Consider the following 17,233-nt stretch of genomic DNA (forward strand, 5'->3'; position numbering starts at 1 on the left):
ATGAGATGAACAGGTTTAGTGTTTAGGTGAAAGAATCCAACGAATCGTTGGTTTTTGCGCTGTAAAAGATAAGTAAAAATCTTTTGCACAATTAATACATGTGTATGCCCAGTGCAATAATAAATATTATTTTACACACTCCACCTTACAACGGTTTTGTACTATTTTTTCTAAGATGAAGCTGATACCGATGTCACTGAACTACACTGTAACCTTCAACGCCAAAAGGTATGTTAATACAGCTGCTGAGTGGTTCAAAGTAGGATAGAAGGATTATTTTATATATTCTATTTCTGTTGACTTCGGCTCGTGAAAAGAAAAGGTCCAGGCTTACCGAGAGACAAACGTTCCTCCCATTTCACAATTTAAAACTACTTAATACTATTTTCATACTTTCAATTTAATAACACGACTAAAGGTGTGGAACAGATCTCATGTGCTTCCGATTTGTGAATGAATTCAATTTTCTATAATTTGTGCGAATCATGAAATCAAATTTTCTTTGGACATCGACGGTTTCTTACCAAATACGTAAGTGCAAAAGAAAATCAGCCCCAAAGTGCTATTGACCAATAAAAATGTAGTTAAACAAATTTTGTACAGAATGCCCAATGTTTTTTCGGACAAACGAAGAGAGTGTAACGGACAAAGGATATGGCGCTAAATAATTTCTGACTGCCACAAGGGAAAAGAGGGCGCTACCATGTTTAGTCTTGTGAAAAAAAATCACCTCAGATGGGTAGACTTGTGGCAAGTCTATCTTTAGGGTCAGAATTCTTGACGTGCATGCTTGACGTTTTATGTTAAATGCGTACGAGTTTAACTGTCTAATCTCCGAAGCAAGATGGCAGCCTCCGCGAAGGTGAAACAGATTGGACTTATCGGTAAGAGTAAATTTGAGTTAATAAGAATAGAATGAAAATTACAAAAAATGTACTTTACAAATAATGGTTAGGGCCTACTTTAAGTTTTTCCAAACTGGAGGCTATTATTTCACAGAATGATTGTGATTTGCGTCGGGTACTAAGTAAGAGACCGGGTTCGCGTCCCGCCTGACATGCCCGAGTAAACTTTTGACTCTTTTAGCAAGCTCTCAGACAAGCACTGGGTATACCTTGTTTACAGTTATATATATATAAATAAATGTAAACGTCGGATAAAGGAAAATACCTGCGATTAAAATGTTGAGACTTCCAACACCAAATTTAAATAACACTAGGCCTATCCTGACTGCTGTATTGAATGAGCACAATAGGTGTACTCTGTTAGACCGGAGTTGCATGTTTTGTACCAGTGTTCTTTAACAAGGTTAGCATGGTTGAACTGTAAGCTACAACACAGCCTCACAGGCAACAGCTGTCTGCTTAGTGGGGCTCATCTATCATTCATCAGTTTTGTTTTTGTTTTAAATGACATCATCCTCTACTAGACCATTGATTCTGAGACAAGTTTGCTGTGTTTTCCCTTACAGACATTGGGGTGAATTTAACCGGTGAGTTTGTAAGCTTTTTATTCATTAACTTTAATCATGCACATTGTGGCTGTAGTTTTTAAAGATGTACTTTACATGTAAATACACATATTAAATCTTGTGTAACCCAATGCAAGTGTATATACTCACCCACTATTAGATTTCATTCCTTAAGAAATTAATAAAACTTGAGGGACTGAAATGAAAATCAAAGTCATTGATTATCTTAACTTTACTTTTCTGAACAAACTATGTATGAAATTGTTGTTGGGGAGTACGTATGTAATTTATGTGATATAAAATTGACAGCATATTCACTGGTTAATTTCTATTAGTTAATTTGAATTGTTAAATTTAATTTTTATCTGAAAAAAATGGCAGATTCTATGTTTCGGGGTGTCTACAATGGAACACAGAAACACAAAGGTAAGAAATCAGATGTACTTTTTCTTGAATTTTCTTTATTTTAATATGATGTATTAGAATGTTTGAAATAAAGTATTAGTGTAAACAGTTACATTCTAAAATGCATTTTGCTTGTTACTTTATTTCAGATGATCTCCTTGATGTGTTGCAAAGAGCTTTTAATGCAGGAGTGAAAAAAGTAAGTGAAAAAGACCATGGGTCAATTTCATAGAGCTGCTTAAGCACAAAATTTGCTTAAGCATGAAAAAAGGAGGTTACTAGCTCAAACTGTGTCTGATTGCCATGCTAACCAAAAGACAGCTAAATACGATCCTAATAAAATAAACATCACATGGTGTTTTGGCTGGTTACCAGATTATCAAGCAAGGTTTCTCGGGCTTATGCAAATTTTGTGCTTATGCAGCTCTATGAAATTGGCCTATGCATGTCGGCTGATTCACTGGAGTTGACAGTTTTTGTGGCTTAGGTGTATCTCTGGTTGATTTACTACTACATATCCTTTTTTTTTTCAGATGTTCATCACAGGTGGTACACTTGAAGACAGTCGATCAGCCTTAACATTAGCAAAGACAAATGGTAACTTGTTAAATTGTGAGAAGTAAAATGATTTAATAAAATAAAAATTCAACAAGCTGGTTTGACCTAAACAATACGTCAGTAAATCATCCTTATTTCATAATCATCTCCTCCATTTAAGGCATTTGTTAACAAATTCATATACCAGTTTTGTATTTGACTTTTTTACTTTTCTCAGATACACTGTATAGCACAGTGGGATGTCATCCAACACGATGTAAGGAGTTTGATGAAGCTGCAGGGGGTCCTGATGAATATTCAAAACAGTTACTTATTCTCGCTCAGACCAACAAAGAGAAAGTTATAGCCATTGGGGAATGTGGACTGGGTAAGTGACTGCAGAATGCCCCAGTCTGAAGAAATATAATGTTAGTATGTGAAGCAACTTGATGTAATTTTGTCTTTTTCTTCCAGATTATGACAGGCTTCATTTCTGCCCTAGGGAGCAACAGCTTAAGTAAGTAAATTTCTCTTTTACAAAATACAACCACCAAGCAACATTTAATATTTAAAGGTTAACATGAGGTACATGTATTTGTTATTGTTTGTGTTACTTCTTATTTTCAGGTATTTTGAAAAACAACTAGATCTTGCAGAACAGACCAGATTGCCTCTTTTCTTGCACTGTAGGAATTCACACAGTGACTTTGCAGGTAAATAGTAGAACATTGCATTTTCTGATGATGCATACAGGTTTCCTGTTTTTAAATGCAATTGAATGGAAAGTTTGTAAAGCAGTTTTTTTAATTTTATGACAGAAATTCTGAAAAGAAACAGAGACAAGTTTGTTGGAGGAGTGGTGAGTTTCTACACATTACAGTTTGCAAACTATTGCCTGCAAAATCAGCTTTGCATAAAAAACTAGGGGTGTTTTTGAAATGTTAGTTGACATATTTTGAATTACAGTAAGAATCATATTCAAACAGCAGGGATAATGGTAAAATGGGAAAAAGTCAGAAAAAATGGTTATTGAGATTTGTGCATTAAATTTTGAATGGAGACATCATTTACTCAAAATCTTAGCAGATGAAAACATGCTATTTTCACATAGGAAAACATCACTAATTAGCAACATTTAAATGATCAGAAAATAAGAAGATGTGATCATGGTTCTTTTTTGAAACAGGTTCATACATTTGATGGTAAAAAAGAAGAAGCGTCAGCTTGTCTTGATTTGGGTCTTCATGTGGGAATTAACGGATGGTAAGTCATTTTTCTTGACAAGTGAACCACATTGTCAAGTTGTATACATACACCTGTACGCACCCCCCAAGACCAATATTTCTGTTTATATTTCCTCTTGTTTTGTTCTGTTCTCACCTCCAGTTCTTTAAAGACTGTTGCAAACATTGAAGCCATGTGTTCAGTTCCAAGTGACAGACTGCTTATTGAAACAGGTTTGCATAAACCTAGCATTAACTGTTCATTTCAAGCCATATTTTTACCTTTAGTTTTCTTGACCCATTTTTCGTTCTTCTTTCTTTGTATTTTAACATTTCTGTTTAAGTTTGTTCCATGACTCCATATCAAATAATCTTCTGACCACTTGCTTCTTTGATATAAGATAATTCTGACGGTGAGAATTTCTGGTGGATTTGATAGATGCCCCTTGGTGTGAGATACGACCAAGTCATGCAGGATTCAAGTACATCAAAACAATATATCAGTGTAAGAAGAAGGAGAAATGGGAACAAGGATTTTGTGTCAAGAGTCGGAACGAACCAGGCAATATTGTGTAAGTCATGCTAAGTACTGTCTTTTCTCTGAGGGTTATAAAGTTATGGTTGATGCTATACCAACTGGTAATTTTTTTATTTCAGTTTATTAATTTCTCTTTCAGACAGGTGTTGGAAGTTATGGCGGCAGCGAGGGGGGAGGACATTGAAGAACTAGCCCAGAATTTGTACGATAACACTGAAAAACTCTTCTTTGGAAATAGGTGAGATAAGGACATAACCAAGAAAAGATTACGCTAAATGATACAGTTTGTATTTTATTCTCAAAAAGCTTTATGCTTAAACTTGAAAAACCCCATTGTTAGTTTCAAAGGAGTATCCAGAATATTCTGTGATGTAGCCATGAGGGGTCCCTAGGAAGGCAAGTGCCCCCCCCCACAAATTCCCTGGGGCCCCACTTAAAAAAACCGGATGAATGGATATTGAACAAGGCTAGCAAAATCTTGCCCCAAAAAACCACACCACTGAAAGCTGGTGCCCCCATGTGCCCCCCCTACTAGTAAAATCCTAGCTATGCCACTGAGGATATTAGACACTGCAGGCTTCCTCTTGTTAAAATTAGATAATCAACAACATTCATAGTGGATACTAACATGATGGATACTATGTACATTTTCTTCAGTTTTTGTATAATGGCAACATTTCCTAACTTATTTTAACCTGGAAAGTAGTGCTGCCTTCAAAATTAAAGTCAATGAAAATCTGCCACACTTTTTGTATAATTGCTGTTAAACAAGTTTAAATTTACTGGGTTTTACAATTCAAAAACGCAAAAATAATTGAGCGCTTTCAAACTAACAAAATAATTTTGAATTGCGTAATTGTACCATTGAAATTGAAAGTAGTCGTGTGTAGCACATTATTATTTATTGTGCCACCACAGATTTTTTTTTGGGGGGGGATATTGTTTTGCCGAATATTTAGGGAAAGTCACACATTTGAAAAGACAAATTGTGACTGAAAGTGTTCTTAGATGAAATAAATAAGTAGACGAAAACATGTACCTCCACCAAGTAAATGTGAGTGTAATTAAATTGGTTTTCTTTCCCTGTTTTTATTCTGTGCGCGGTACTCCGCTTGGTAGAATCTGCTCAATCACTTGCCTTGTCCATTCGGAGCAGGTCGTTCTTAAATCAGTCAAATCATTACACCTCCAATTGGTTTCATCTTTTTCATAAAGTTCACTTTCAGTCAAACCCATCCAACTACAGTATTTTAATTATCTTGTTGATTTAGACCGGCTACCCACCCCTCCTTTGGGATTTTTTTGGGTTGTTGTTGACCCTCTGCCACCGCCCTTAGAAGTCACAGCTTGACCTTTATCGCCCTCTTTGACGGCTTCCAAACGGGAGCGTTGGCCCCCGGTCCTTGCATGCTCTCGTCGTTCATATTGCTCCATTAAATTTTCTGTGAGAGATGCAGTATGATGAAATTATAAAGGACAATAAGGACGTTTCTGGTCACGTACTCTGTACTGCTGTACTGTCTATATTTTTATACCTGTACTTTTTAACATAAAGTTTGTAATTAATAGTGTCTGTACTGTTCTGTTGGCCAATTTGTTCGTCCATCCTCAGCTTATTGTTTTGGCTTCACGGAACTATCTGGCAGTTTGTTGATATGAATTGTTTTTTTAGTAGCTCTTACTCATAAAATCGGGATCTCTCGTGACGCGTTTAACCATTGGTGTAAATGGTTTGAGAGTGTTGTCATCATTACCTGGATAGAATTGAAGTAAAAAGAAATAAACGAATTGATACACATCAATTTTTGATTAAATAGTTTTTAGAACATTCAGGCGTATTGAGTAAGATCCACAAACCAAGTACTCGATACTTTGAACTGGTAATCTGATGGTTCGTGCTGCAAATTCTGTTAGAGTCGCCTGCTGAATACATGTAACAACTTACGTTCAATCAGGATGGGGATATATGTGACTTTGGGTTGGAGAAGTCTGGAAGCTGGGAAGCAGGGATTGTAATCACTCAGGTTTTGCAGGTTACCCTCCTCATCGGCAAGGTCGAGCACCACTAGCGACATAAAGGCAAAACGCGTGTTTGCTTATATTCCTGGAGTAATTACTCGTTCATCGAAGTCACCACTCCATTACAACCACCAGTAAACATTTGATTCGGAGTTAAGACTGCAGTTTGTGAAATACTGAGCAACTACACAATCAATACAAATTATCTTTGTAGCTAACCTTTTTCGTCAGTGATGTCACATTTCTTCCTGAGATATTGTACCAGGTTCCTCACCATACAGTTGTTATTCGCTAGAAATGTGTTGTTTCCTGAAATAACCCAGAAATTGCTGGTAATAGTGTTAGGAAGAAAAAATGGTAGCTTCGCCAACAGTTTAAACTTTAATTCTTCAATCGAATCTGCGTCTCATACACTTCGGGTTTTTTGCACCCCATAGTTGTACAAGCAAATGTTACATAACATTTTGGAAGGAAGTCGTTACATTTATGCCATATAGTCTTGGTTTCTAGAACATACATATTCAGATAAAGCTTGCCAAGTTTCAGTGAAATTTATTCCCAATTCAAATTTTATTCTGCATGCCCTTTGATTTAACTGAACTTCTGCTACTTTGCTACATTCCGAAATCCATTTGATCAATCTCTTGTTTACTCGTGCTCAGGAACTTGAACCTACGTGTAAATGTAGCGTGGTCTTGATAACAAAACACATGCGTCTTAACTTTCCCTTGCCACAGACCAACGGGTGGGATATTGTAGCTCTTTTACATTCACCATTGAAGGATACCCCGTACTGTGTCTGAGCCTTATGACTGAAAACAAAAGCAGTCTACAATGGTAATTATTTCGAGCCTCAGACTCCCCGCAGGTTGAAGTATAAGTGAATGAGTGAAAGAGTTTTGGAACCCTTTCTTTTCAGGAAAAAAGCTGGGTGCATCCGTAACCTGCGTAATAAGTATGCACCTTTTTTATGTTTAATTTCTATGTTTCTGTTTTGGAATTGGAGAGTTCTCGACTATCAGGGGCTGGTGCGGTAGGATAACTCAAGCATACCTTGCCGTACATTACAACATCGAGTTGGAATTGTATTAACTGTTTACAGCGTACACAGCCATCGAGTGAACGATGTCGGCCGTTATGCGACAATTTACAACACGCAACCTGCAAAATAAGTGGAGGACTTCCGGACGTGCCATTCAGATAGACTCAAGATGTGAAACATGCATGGATACCTTGGAACGCAGCAAACGAGTTTCCATACATAGCTAATCGCTGGTAGTAAATTGGGGGTTCGATTTGCATGAAGTGGATTTTTAAATGCGATTAAAAAAAAACGTCTCGAAAAATGCCGACAACAAACGGAGTTTTCATCTATGTATGTATAGAATCAATCCTTACCCCGTTAAGGACACATCTGCTTTAAGTGAAAAACATGTGTCACTCCACAATTACCTGTACAGGGAGAAGGGTTAAGCTAGTGGACATAGACCTTAGGCGCAATCAGGGGGCAGATCTGCAGAAGCAATTTTTTGGGGACCAAGGTTTTTCAGGAGATGGATGATTTCTGTAATGTAACCCGTTGTAGCATTTCTGAAGAGACAGGGTAAGTGTGGGGGATTTTACTTGTATTTGGAAGGCAAGGCAATGGAACTCAGATCGCCTGCAAGCCTATAACTAAAAAATATTTGCCCGTTCCTGGGGCATGTCCGCCGCTCGTTTCCCCCTCCTGGATTCAGCCATTAAAATAAAAGCAAAATAACTGAAATACAAATATTACACAGGATAGAAAATAAGAAAGATTTACCTCCTAGCCAAACACAGAAGAACATGTCTTTGCTTCTCTCACTGTTTGGAAGCCACTCAAACGTGCCTCTGCATGCAGCCGCGGACAAGAAATTTGATGATGTCTCCTAAACTTCAGCCTAACTTGAACCTGTTCACTACGTTCGTGCAGTGACAGGGATTTACTGAGTAATGTGGTGCGTGTGTGCTACGCGTTGTAGTTCTGTACACGTTCCATGGCAAGCTATTTTTAAGCGCGCTTCATTAACCCATGGGGGAAATAACCCCCTTTCTTTGGGTGAACTTAATAAGGCAGGGGCAATGTAGTCTGATAATCACCCGTTCTACTTGTCCCACCCTGTGCGCTGTCTGCAAGCAAGCGTTTGTTTAGTCCGGAGGCAATGTTGGGTGTACGAAAACGTATGTGTTTCATTTACCTCAACATAATTTCAGGTCATGCAGTACTGGGAAAAAAGTTAAGGCTAGATGAATTAAAGAACTTGATTGGTCTTCTCTTGAGACACGACGTAAATCAACAGGTTACAATCATCGGCAAGTTGGTCGATATTTAGGCTGATATCCTCACGCCAAATACCAGAATATCCAGGGGTCTTACATTTCAAAGAAGCAATCGTAAATTCGCACCCTGGCGCAACATGGTCTTAAATAATACCTTCTTCCCCGAACAACTAAGGACTGGAACAACATACCACAATAAATATAGATGTAAGATGTTAAGCTTTATAGGGGTAGCTAAAAAATTCCTCAGTTAATTAGAGTGTTTTTGATTTACGTCAAACCCACACAATGCGCAAACGTAATAATATTGGTGTGATCATCGAGGTAGAATAACCTGCGGTATTCAAGTTTTTGTAGATGTTTTGCTGATCTGACTCTGTAATAGAATTATGAGATACAGATATACGCGCCGGAGGGCCCTGATATTATTGACCGTAAAATACCCTTTTTATATTGCACACATCTCGCACTTATGCATGTTTGTTATAATACATGTTCGAGGCTTTTTACTGTGGTCATTGAAGACTTGTATTTTAAACAAACATTTTTGATGTGCCCGGTATTCCATTAGTACACGCATATGGAAGAATAAAACACATACACGCACGTGTTAGTGTAGTAGCAATCCTGTACTGCAGCGTTATTCTTCAGTGACCCAATTTATAATAACTATATGCATGTAAACAACGTTGTTAAATAATCATACACTGTAAAATAATTATACATGATAGGTATTATACACGTGAAGGGTATCATTATTTCTGCAAGACCTTTTGGACCTATCATCTCAGAATAAGCGACTGTGTAACCGTGACTTCTAAAACTCGTTCATCATGTGCCGTGCGTGTGTGTATATGCGCATGTGGTAGTGATTTACGATGTCAATGGCATTTTATAATTCAGTCGAATGAGGGCGCTGTTCATAGAAAAGGTAGCCGGCCATGACAGTCGAAGATTCGGGTGAGTATTCACAAAAGACCCGAAAGAATGGGCGTCTAAAAGCTCAGAATTTACGAGATTTTTTCAATTTATACGGTACTTTATGTTCAGTGTTTTATTAAGGAGGTGTTGGGGGGTGTGAACGGCGTTATATTTTCCATATTTTGCCCTAAAATACTTCATCAACGCGTCAAATTGAAATATGAAAATTGGATTTGCATGAAAAGAAGTGCATGTATGTAACGGCATTCATTTGTATTGCTCGTGCCGTAGGCCGGGCCTCTCGTACAGATACAGTTCGTGTTGTCATGCATCATGTGAGCGAATATTTCCGTGGTCACTTTTACTGTAATGAACAGATTGTCACCAAATGTGATGTCGACTGTAAAATAATAGACCTAGGCTTTCTCTCAGGCATGTCCAGTCTCATCCTGCTCATGTCTCTGGCAATGCTCAGCCCTTGATATCTGACATGTCTGAGGTACGGGTATGCCAAAGGTCAACACTGAATAAACTGCAACCACATGTCATGCATTTTGAAACATAATGTAGGCTAGTCTATGTTTTGAATGACAGCAATGTTAATGGAAAATATTACGGAAAGTGGTCCGTACACGGACATCACTCAATTCCGTGTCCACAAATCCTGTGAAAATGGTTTAAAATTTTCTAAGACTAAGTGTTTTCTCAGTAAATGCTTTATTATTTTTACTGCTAAATTTGACTTTTTAGGACATGTTGTTACTTCCTGATGGCTTATAAACCACTAGTATAAGGGAAACTAAGTGATGTCCGTATACCTGAGTCTTACCAATAATAAGTAAGTAAATAGTATTTTAGCTTGTTTACAGAAGATTCTTTTACCACAAGCATTTCTTAATGACATTTGATTCATTTGTGAGAAATTAGCCTTCATGTGTAATGTGTAAGAAAGGGTACAAATATTTCAATGTTTCTGTGTGCTTGACGTGTGTGCAGTAAGTGCCTATTATTGAAGTATTATACACATATTTTGCTGTTATACAGTCACACATAACTTTTTGTTAAAAGCCAGCACTAAACCAGCAGATAATTGCTTAGTTTGCCCATTGGAAATGAGTAAGCGTGTGGCCCATGGTTATTGAATTGTCATTGAGATTGCAAGATAGAATCCTTGCTTGGCCATGCTGGCAAATTGCTAAAGAGTTGTAATATCATGTGTCAATGTTTTAAATGCAATTCCAAGTACATGTATAATGGCAAGATCTTCCACTTTTTAACCCTAACCTTCCCCCACCACACAGAATTAAACAGTAGTAAAGTGTTTAATTCTGTGGGGATAGGTCTGGTAGGCCCATAACAGCTGGCTTTTGCATTGGGTTTGGCATACCTCAGAAAAACAAAGTCCAACAACCTCTGTACACAAAGTAAGTTTGTGTGAATGGGGAAGGTTAGGGCCAGCAACCTTTGGGTGGTTATGGTTAAGGGGGATTAGGGGCTCTGGGGGATTTTTTGGAATTTAGAAAGTCTGAAATTGCCGCAGGTTTTAATTCCATCTCATCATATAATCTCATAATGACAGTGTCAGCATGGGACCAAATAGGAAATTGGTATGGTGCATGATCAAGTATCCACTGCCCACCTCTATTCAGTATTATTTGGGGTCTGATAAAGTAAATCATCCTCTCGTTTGTTTACCTGTTTCAGATATTTCACTGATTCTGGATTGACTGTTACTTTTTAAATGCTCGTATCTTGGCAACAGCAGACTTCACTCACTTGTGTCATCAAAGAGGAATTTTCTTTTACCATGCAAAGTGATGTTCCCCTGATTTTTTAGGTGAGCAACTTACATGTAAAAGGAGAGTTCATGAAACATGAATAAGTTTTTAACATTAAATAGCTGGAGACAATGATTCTTGTAAGAAACGTGTGTACTATAAAGTCATTTCATTTTTTCCCTCAATGACCACGTGAAGCTGTTCTAAAGGCAAAAGAACTGCACCCCTGGAAGAGGGAAGGATACCAGTGAATGTAACCGGTAACCAGTAACCACACTAACTAAGCACATTTTGTGTGTACAGCAAAATGAGTCTGCAGAGGCCACCATTTTCACCTCCTGCAAGTCATGTGACCTTCTGGCAATCAGAGGTTGAACAATTACAGGTATGTGAAATTACTTACACATGCATGAAATGAGTTTAACTTCAATAAGAAGTACAACAACCTATCAAAACTAAAACAGTCACATGTTTGTAGTCAGCCACGCATCTTGTTTTTAATGACTGAATAAAGAATTGCTACAGTCATAAATTTTTCCAATATTTTCATGTTTGATGTCGTGGACAGCTGCTTGTTAATGTCAATATATTTAACACATTTTTCATGTTTTACGATGTTACGTTAGCGTAATCATCATTTCTCCTCACAGGTTCCTGGCATGGAGCCAAGACCACCATTAACCCCTGCAAAGCCACCAACAGGTAATGACCTTCATTATTTGCACTTTATTCAAAGATCATTGATTATAGTTTGTATAGATAGGAAACTTGTACCTTAGAATGGTACTCAATTCATCTGCTGACCAAACTGCAGACAAGTGAATTACCCCCAATGGTACGACAAGTGTAACATTATTCTTTTGCACATGATGTTGCTGCACAGTCTGTGTAGATGTATCCTGTGTCTTCTATGAACTGCTTTAAGTTTGCTCAATAGTATTTTGTAAATAAATGTAGTCAGTATAACATCTAAAATAAGAGGCATTGAATCACCTGTACATTTTTATTTGTAGCCATAAAACATTCTCCTATTGTGTCCATTGTTATGAGTACTTATCAAGGTTGTTAGACCAAATGTGCAGCGACATGATTGAAACATTATTAGATGTTTGAAACGTGTTCAACTTTTATATTTGCTTCAACAGGGTATGAGTGTAACAAGTGTTGTGCTCGATTTGCATCCATTGCAAGCCACGTTGCTCATGAAATAGCAGGCTGTGTTACCATGCCACCATCAACAAGCCAACAACAAGCCGCTCCCCTGTATACCAGGAATACTGTCCAACCAACACCTGTTATCAATCAAGCCACATCCAGACCAGCCACTGCCGGCAGCAATGGACTCCCCAACCATTCAGGTAATACATCATCACCACGAGGTAAGAGCAGTCATAAAGCAGAGAAAGTCACAAGTCCACGTTCATTTTTGGAAGCAGAGCAGGGTGGGCAGGAATATCACTGTAAGATCTGTCCTCAGGTGTATTACAGTAAATCCGATGTACTGCTGCATGCAAGATCACACACAGAGGGAAAACCTTACAAGTGTGAAGAATGCGGCAAAGGATTTGCAACCACGTCATATCTAAGTCAGCACTCACGGGTTCATACTAACCACAAGCCCTACAATTGTACCTACTGCGACAAGTCCTTCAAGCAGTTGTCACATCTGCAACAACATACACGCATTCACACCGGCATGAAACCTTACAAGTGTTTTGATGCTGGTTGTGACAAGGCATTCAGTCAGTTATCTAACTTACAGCAACATTGGAGGCGACATAACAAGGATAAACCCTACAAATGCAGAGACTGCTACAGGGCCTATGATGAGCTGGACAAGCTGCAGAATCACTCGCTTTCTCATGAGAACACTCGACGTGAAAAGCGATTCTCCTGTGGGGTATGTGGGAAGACCTACAGCTTAGAAGTTTACCTGCAGAAACACATGGAGAAGCACCCTCAGATTGCTAGTAATGGACTTGCTAACATGCCCATCGTTGATTCCAACAAACAGAGCAACTCCTCGGCAGGCAGCAATCTCACACACCACAAGAAACACAAAAAGAGTAAGAAGAAATCTAACTCTGACTCCGCCTCCACCATGAATATGCATCAGCCAAGCATGAACATGAATGAATATTCATCAGCAGAGACCACTAGCCACCTTGTTCCCATGCTGATGCATCTTCAGGCACCAGACTCTGTACTGCAGCCTCTTACATTACCACCACGTTCAGGGGTCCAAAGCCAGACCACCGATGCCAAATCAAGCGCCCAACCTCATGGTTTCCCAGCTCACACAGCCACTAGTCCCTCAGTGGGTAGTCACCCCTTAAACCTGCATATTCCCATGCCTACGTCATTAGGTTACATGAATCGTGGCCCAGCAGTATTTTCGACAGAGAGCCCAACCTTCACCTCAAGTTCCCCAGCTTTCCAATCTCCTAGTCACATCGTGGATTCCAGAATGCCATATTTTCCATTGCCGGTATCTGCTCCAAATGTGTCCCATGTCATACAGGCTTGAACATCAAACCTATGACTATTACAGAGGCCAACCATTGACTGGGAGTTGATACTCCAGAATTTCCTGAGTTCGCATGAAACCCACAATAGAAGCCTTCTTTGGGCCATGGAGGTTTTCATAAAGCTATTGAAATTACACAAGACTCTTTGGACAATATCTGCCAGTATTTGAAATGAAAAGAACTTGACCAAAGTGCAAGATGTGCACCCAGAAAAGGCCTGTGGGCGGCATTAACCGTAAGACTAAACATATCTGAGTGGAGGGGATATCATTTCTTCCCCTGTAGAGCAGATAATCCTAAAATTTTCTATTTGCATCCAGTGAATTTGTTAGTTTCAAATACTAGAATTGATTGAACTACCTTCAGAGTCTGACTGTATATTGAGCTGCACCTCTTGAAGCTGAGGAAAGCATGTTTTAAAATGCCAAGTAGTTGATGTACATATTTAGTAAGTATATCCTATAAGAAGCTGTACAGTGTAGAATTGAGTATGTACTTAATGCAACAACTCTGGACTTCTTAAGGATGGTTGCTCTGTGCACAGATTCATGTAGACAGTTGTGGAATAGGTCAGTTTAGTGTCAGGTTTTTTTTTCATCAGAAATCGAAGGTGGAGCTGTCAACTTGCTCTTGTTCTTGTCTAAACCGTTTGTCTTGATACGTTAAGATGAAGATTAAGACTGTAGTGCAGTGCAAAGCTGAAATTACATTTTTGAAAATACATGTACGTTTTTTTTGGAAAGGACTTACAAAAAGTGAAGATTACTTCTTCAAAAAGTGCCAAAATATGTCCTGTTTGAGGATTTCACTGCACGGAGCAGTCATCTGACCAGTCCTTTGATTCAAGTCACCTGATCCCAGTCACTGAGTGCTATGATAACTCACACTGAGTCTTTGATTAGCAGTACTCAGCTGAAGTTGGAGTCAGCAATGATCATCTATTCATAATGATAGTGTAAAATGTAGTAATTTTTATGGTTTTGGGAACATTGAAACATTTGATAATAATGTGTGGATAGATTTGTTTCTGTGTAATCAATCTGTTGGCATTTGTTTTTCTTAATAGGTTTTTAGACAGAATGAAAACACTTCCAGTATCTGAGTGTATTTGTTGTTTTTTAGTGAAAATCATTTGAGTCTGGAATGACGTAGTTTTATTGACATGGAAAGGGTTTACAGGAATGAGGTGTATTCTTTGTCAAATGCTTTTTTGGAGTTCTTCAGAGCAGGAAGGATGGAAAATTATTTGAAATGTTTTTAAATATGTTAAAGATATCATAAAATATCTTAAAAGAGCAGGAAACCTTGGAGTGCAGGATTGGGAATGTATGAAATTAATATATTAAAAATAGTGGACTTTAATAGACAGTGCATGTAGTTGTGAATTTTGCACATTTGTTTGTGCCGATTCAAGAAGCATTTCTGCATAATATGTTTGTATTCATGGAAATTTGTAAAGTAAAAAGTGTAAAATATTTTTTTAACATTAATTATGGTGTGTAGGTAAAGAAAATGTGACCATCATCCAAAAGGCACAAACACTGGCTTTTAGGATAGTTGTATGTTGGAAGGTAATATTTTCATGTTTAATCTTGCTGAAGGTTCTTTGTGAAATGCTTTGAGGTTGCCGTGCATAAGGGGAAAGTACTACACATGCATACATACCGGTACGTGTACTTGTTTGGAAAATTTGTGCAAAAACAGCCGTTTAACTGTTTAATATTTTACACAAGTCCTCAAAGTTTGGTTTTGAATTTATGTCACGGTGAATTCAGTAAAAATAAAGTTGTTGTGACCATCAGGGTTATATGTCCAGGCTGCGTTGAATGCAATTCTTCGCTAGGTGAATGGTGTTGCTTTTTTTTCTTTAATATCAGGTGTTGTAACAATTTGTTAACTTTTGCTAACTAAAGCACTGAAATAGACGTCAGGTTAGCATGATTTTCCTGCCTCAGTATGCAGGGATTTTCATGTAATGTGCATCGCTATTATGAAGGGCCTGGTAGAGGAGGTGGGGCTTGGAATGGGGGGGGGATAATGTGTGTATGTCAGGATTGAACTAAATAGGATATGAAACCAGTCTAAATGTGCATGTTACGAAATTATTCTCACACTCCTATGCTTTTATTCAGAACAAAGTGATGCGTTAAAATATTTTACCAATATTTATCGTCTTTCTGTGTTGTACACATCAGAAAAAGAAAAATGAAATCACACAAATTTGCCATTTCCATTAGTTTCTGTTTGGTGTTAAGTGATTGGATATTGTCTTTACTGAATGTGTAGAGTTAATCTAGGGGCAGATGACATTTTGGGCACAATTGTAATTACTATAGATCTGTATGTGTTGTGTTTCTGAATGTCCTACACAGCAATTGTTATGGAGAAGTGTCTGGTGTACAATTTAAGGTGTACATTTTATGAATATTTTGTACAAAACCTTGCATTATCGGCTGGAAGATAGTCATAGGTTAGCAAACTTGTGTATATTGTGGATAAGGCCTTGTCTACAGAGTGTATAACCTACATTGAGCATAGCTATTGCACAGCTATTGTGGACAAAATTGATGACAAAAGGTATCACATTACCTCAAATATGTTGTCACTCACGATGAATTTCCTTTAAAATCTGGGGCTGATATTGTGAAATGCCAAGTGTAAAACCACATTACCTCTGATTTCTGTGGACTAATTTCTCGCATTGAGTGACCTTAACTACTGCATGATCTACATGTACAGTTTTAGGTGTCATTAAAATAGTTTGATTTATCTTAAAGGTTAGTCAGCCATCTGGGAACATCTTTTGACAACTGTGACAACTCTGTAGACAAGGCAATTTGTTCATTCTCCGCAATCTTTATGTGCTTGTATATGATCGCTGCATCTGTGTAGATTTTTTCAGTTCAGTATTTTTGGTGAGGGGCAGACATAAGTGCTTAAGGAGTGAAACTGTAGACCTGACGTGAACCTTGAGAATTCATGTTTAGGGTAAAATAGCTTCATCCTTTTCTTGTTGCTTTCATGCACAAATATAAGCAGCAGTCTGGAAGCAAGCCTGCTTCTCAGTACTAGAACAGTTGCTTCAGGAAATTCAAACAAATTTGCGGCTGTTTTGATCTGTATTAAAAATAAGAAGATTCACCACCGTTAACCACCCTCTTATTACTAAGTTAACGCTCTTCTGTTTGAACAAAAGTTAATAAACCTTACTAGCGAGTTAACTTGGACGTTACAAAGTAACATGTACATGTATTTAGGTTTATCTTCGTATTATTAAGAAATATTTTGGTTTTATAAGCCGGTTTTCTTTTAGTCAGATCTCTTCTTAAAAATTGGTTTTGGGATTGTGTCATTCAGTAAATTAAGCCAAATGTACATGTTTGTGGTATTATAATGCACTGAATATTAAATACTATCAATTAGATTTAACAAAACTTCAAGCTTGTATAATCTTTTCTTTTTCCTTTCCTCATGTTTTTAAGAAGGATAAGTTGCATTTAGTGAGTACAACA

The 17,233-nt window shown here is 37.8% G+C and overlaps 3 protein-coding genes across 11 annotated transcripts; 2 read left to right on the plus strand and 1 right to left on the minus strand.

Annotated features, from left to right (window-relative positions):
• Positions 1 to 756: 756 nt before the first annotated feature.
• tatdn1 (TatD DNase domain containing 1) lies at positions 757 to 5,243 on the plus strand. 4 transcript variants are annotated; one of them, XM_022244950.2, is made up of 13 exons: positions 757 to 884; positions 1,472 to 1,492; positions 1,853 to 1,897; positions 2,026 to 2,075; positions 2,410 to 2,473; positions 2,652 to 2,801; positions 2,888 to 2,930; positions 3,041 to 3,126; positions 3,232 to 3,272; positions 3,600 to 3,676; positions 3,800 to 3,870; positions 4,076 to 4,208; positions 4,314 to 5,243. In XM_022244950.2, the coding sequence occupies exons 1-13, from the start codon at positions 845 to 847 to the stop codon at positions 4,414 to 4,416; spliced, it is 924 nt and encodes a 307-aa protein (XP_022100642.1). In that variant the 5' UTR covers positions 757 to 844; the 3' UTR covers positions 4,417 to 5,243. The 4 variants fall into 4 exon arrangements, with proteins under 4 accessions (XP_022100642.1, XP_022100643.1, XP_022100645.1 ...); XM_022244951.2 differs by having other exon boundaries at positions 4,318 to 5,243; XM_022244952.2 differs by having other exon boundaries at positions 786 to 884; positions 1,430 to 1,492.
• Positions 4,441 to 8,142, minus strand: LOC110984607 (uncharacterized protein CXorf65 homolog). The gene is made up of 5 exons (XM_022244954.2): positions 7,998 to 8,142; positions 6,413 to 6,502; positions 6,120 to 6,239; positions 5,857 to 5,928; positions 4,441 to 5,616 (listed from the first exon to the last, which is right to left on the minus strand). Exons 1-5 carry the CDS (start codon positions 8,020 to 8,022, stop codon positions 5,429 to 5,431), a joined length of 495 nt encoding a protein of 164 aa, XP_022100646.1. The 5' UTR covers positions 8,023 to 8,142; the 3' UTR covers positions 4,441 to 5,428.
• A 1,261-nt stretch (positions 8,143 to 9,403) lies between these two features.
• On the plus strand, positions 9,404 to 17,155 carry LOC110984560 (uncharacterized). 6 transcript variants are annotated; one of them, XM_022244864.2, is made up of 6 exons: positions 9,413 to 9,454; positions 10,166 to 10,253; positions 11,120 to 11,252; positions 11,392 to 11,578; positions 11,820 to 11,895; positions 12,339 to 17,155. In XM_022244864.2, exons 4-6 carry the CDS (start codon positions 11,501 to 11,503, stop codon positions 13,718 to 13,720), a joined length of 1,536 nt encoding a protein of 511 aa, XP_022100556.1. In that variant the 5' UTR covers positions 9,413 to 9,454; positions 10,166 to 10,253; positions 11,120 to 11,252; positions 11,392 to 11,500; the 3' UTR covers positions 13,721 to 17,155. The 6 variants fall into 6 exon arrangements, with proteins under 6 accessions (XP_022100558.1, XP_022100556.1, XP_022100560.1 ...); XM_022244868.2 differs by having other exon boundaries at positions 11,844 to 11,895; XM_022244865.2 differs by having other exon boundaries at positions 11,497 to 11,578.
• Positions 17,156 to 17,233: the final 78 nt, after the last annotated feature.

Source organism: Acanthaster planci, linkage group LG16, assembly GCF_054643075.1.
Source record: "Acanthaster planci isolate LZ-2023a linkage group LG16, COTS_SCS, whole genome shotgun sequence".
Lineage (NCBI taxonomy): Eukaryota > Metazoa > Echinodermata > Asteroidea > Valvatida > Acanthasteridae > Acanthaster > Acanthaster planci.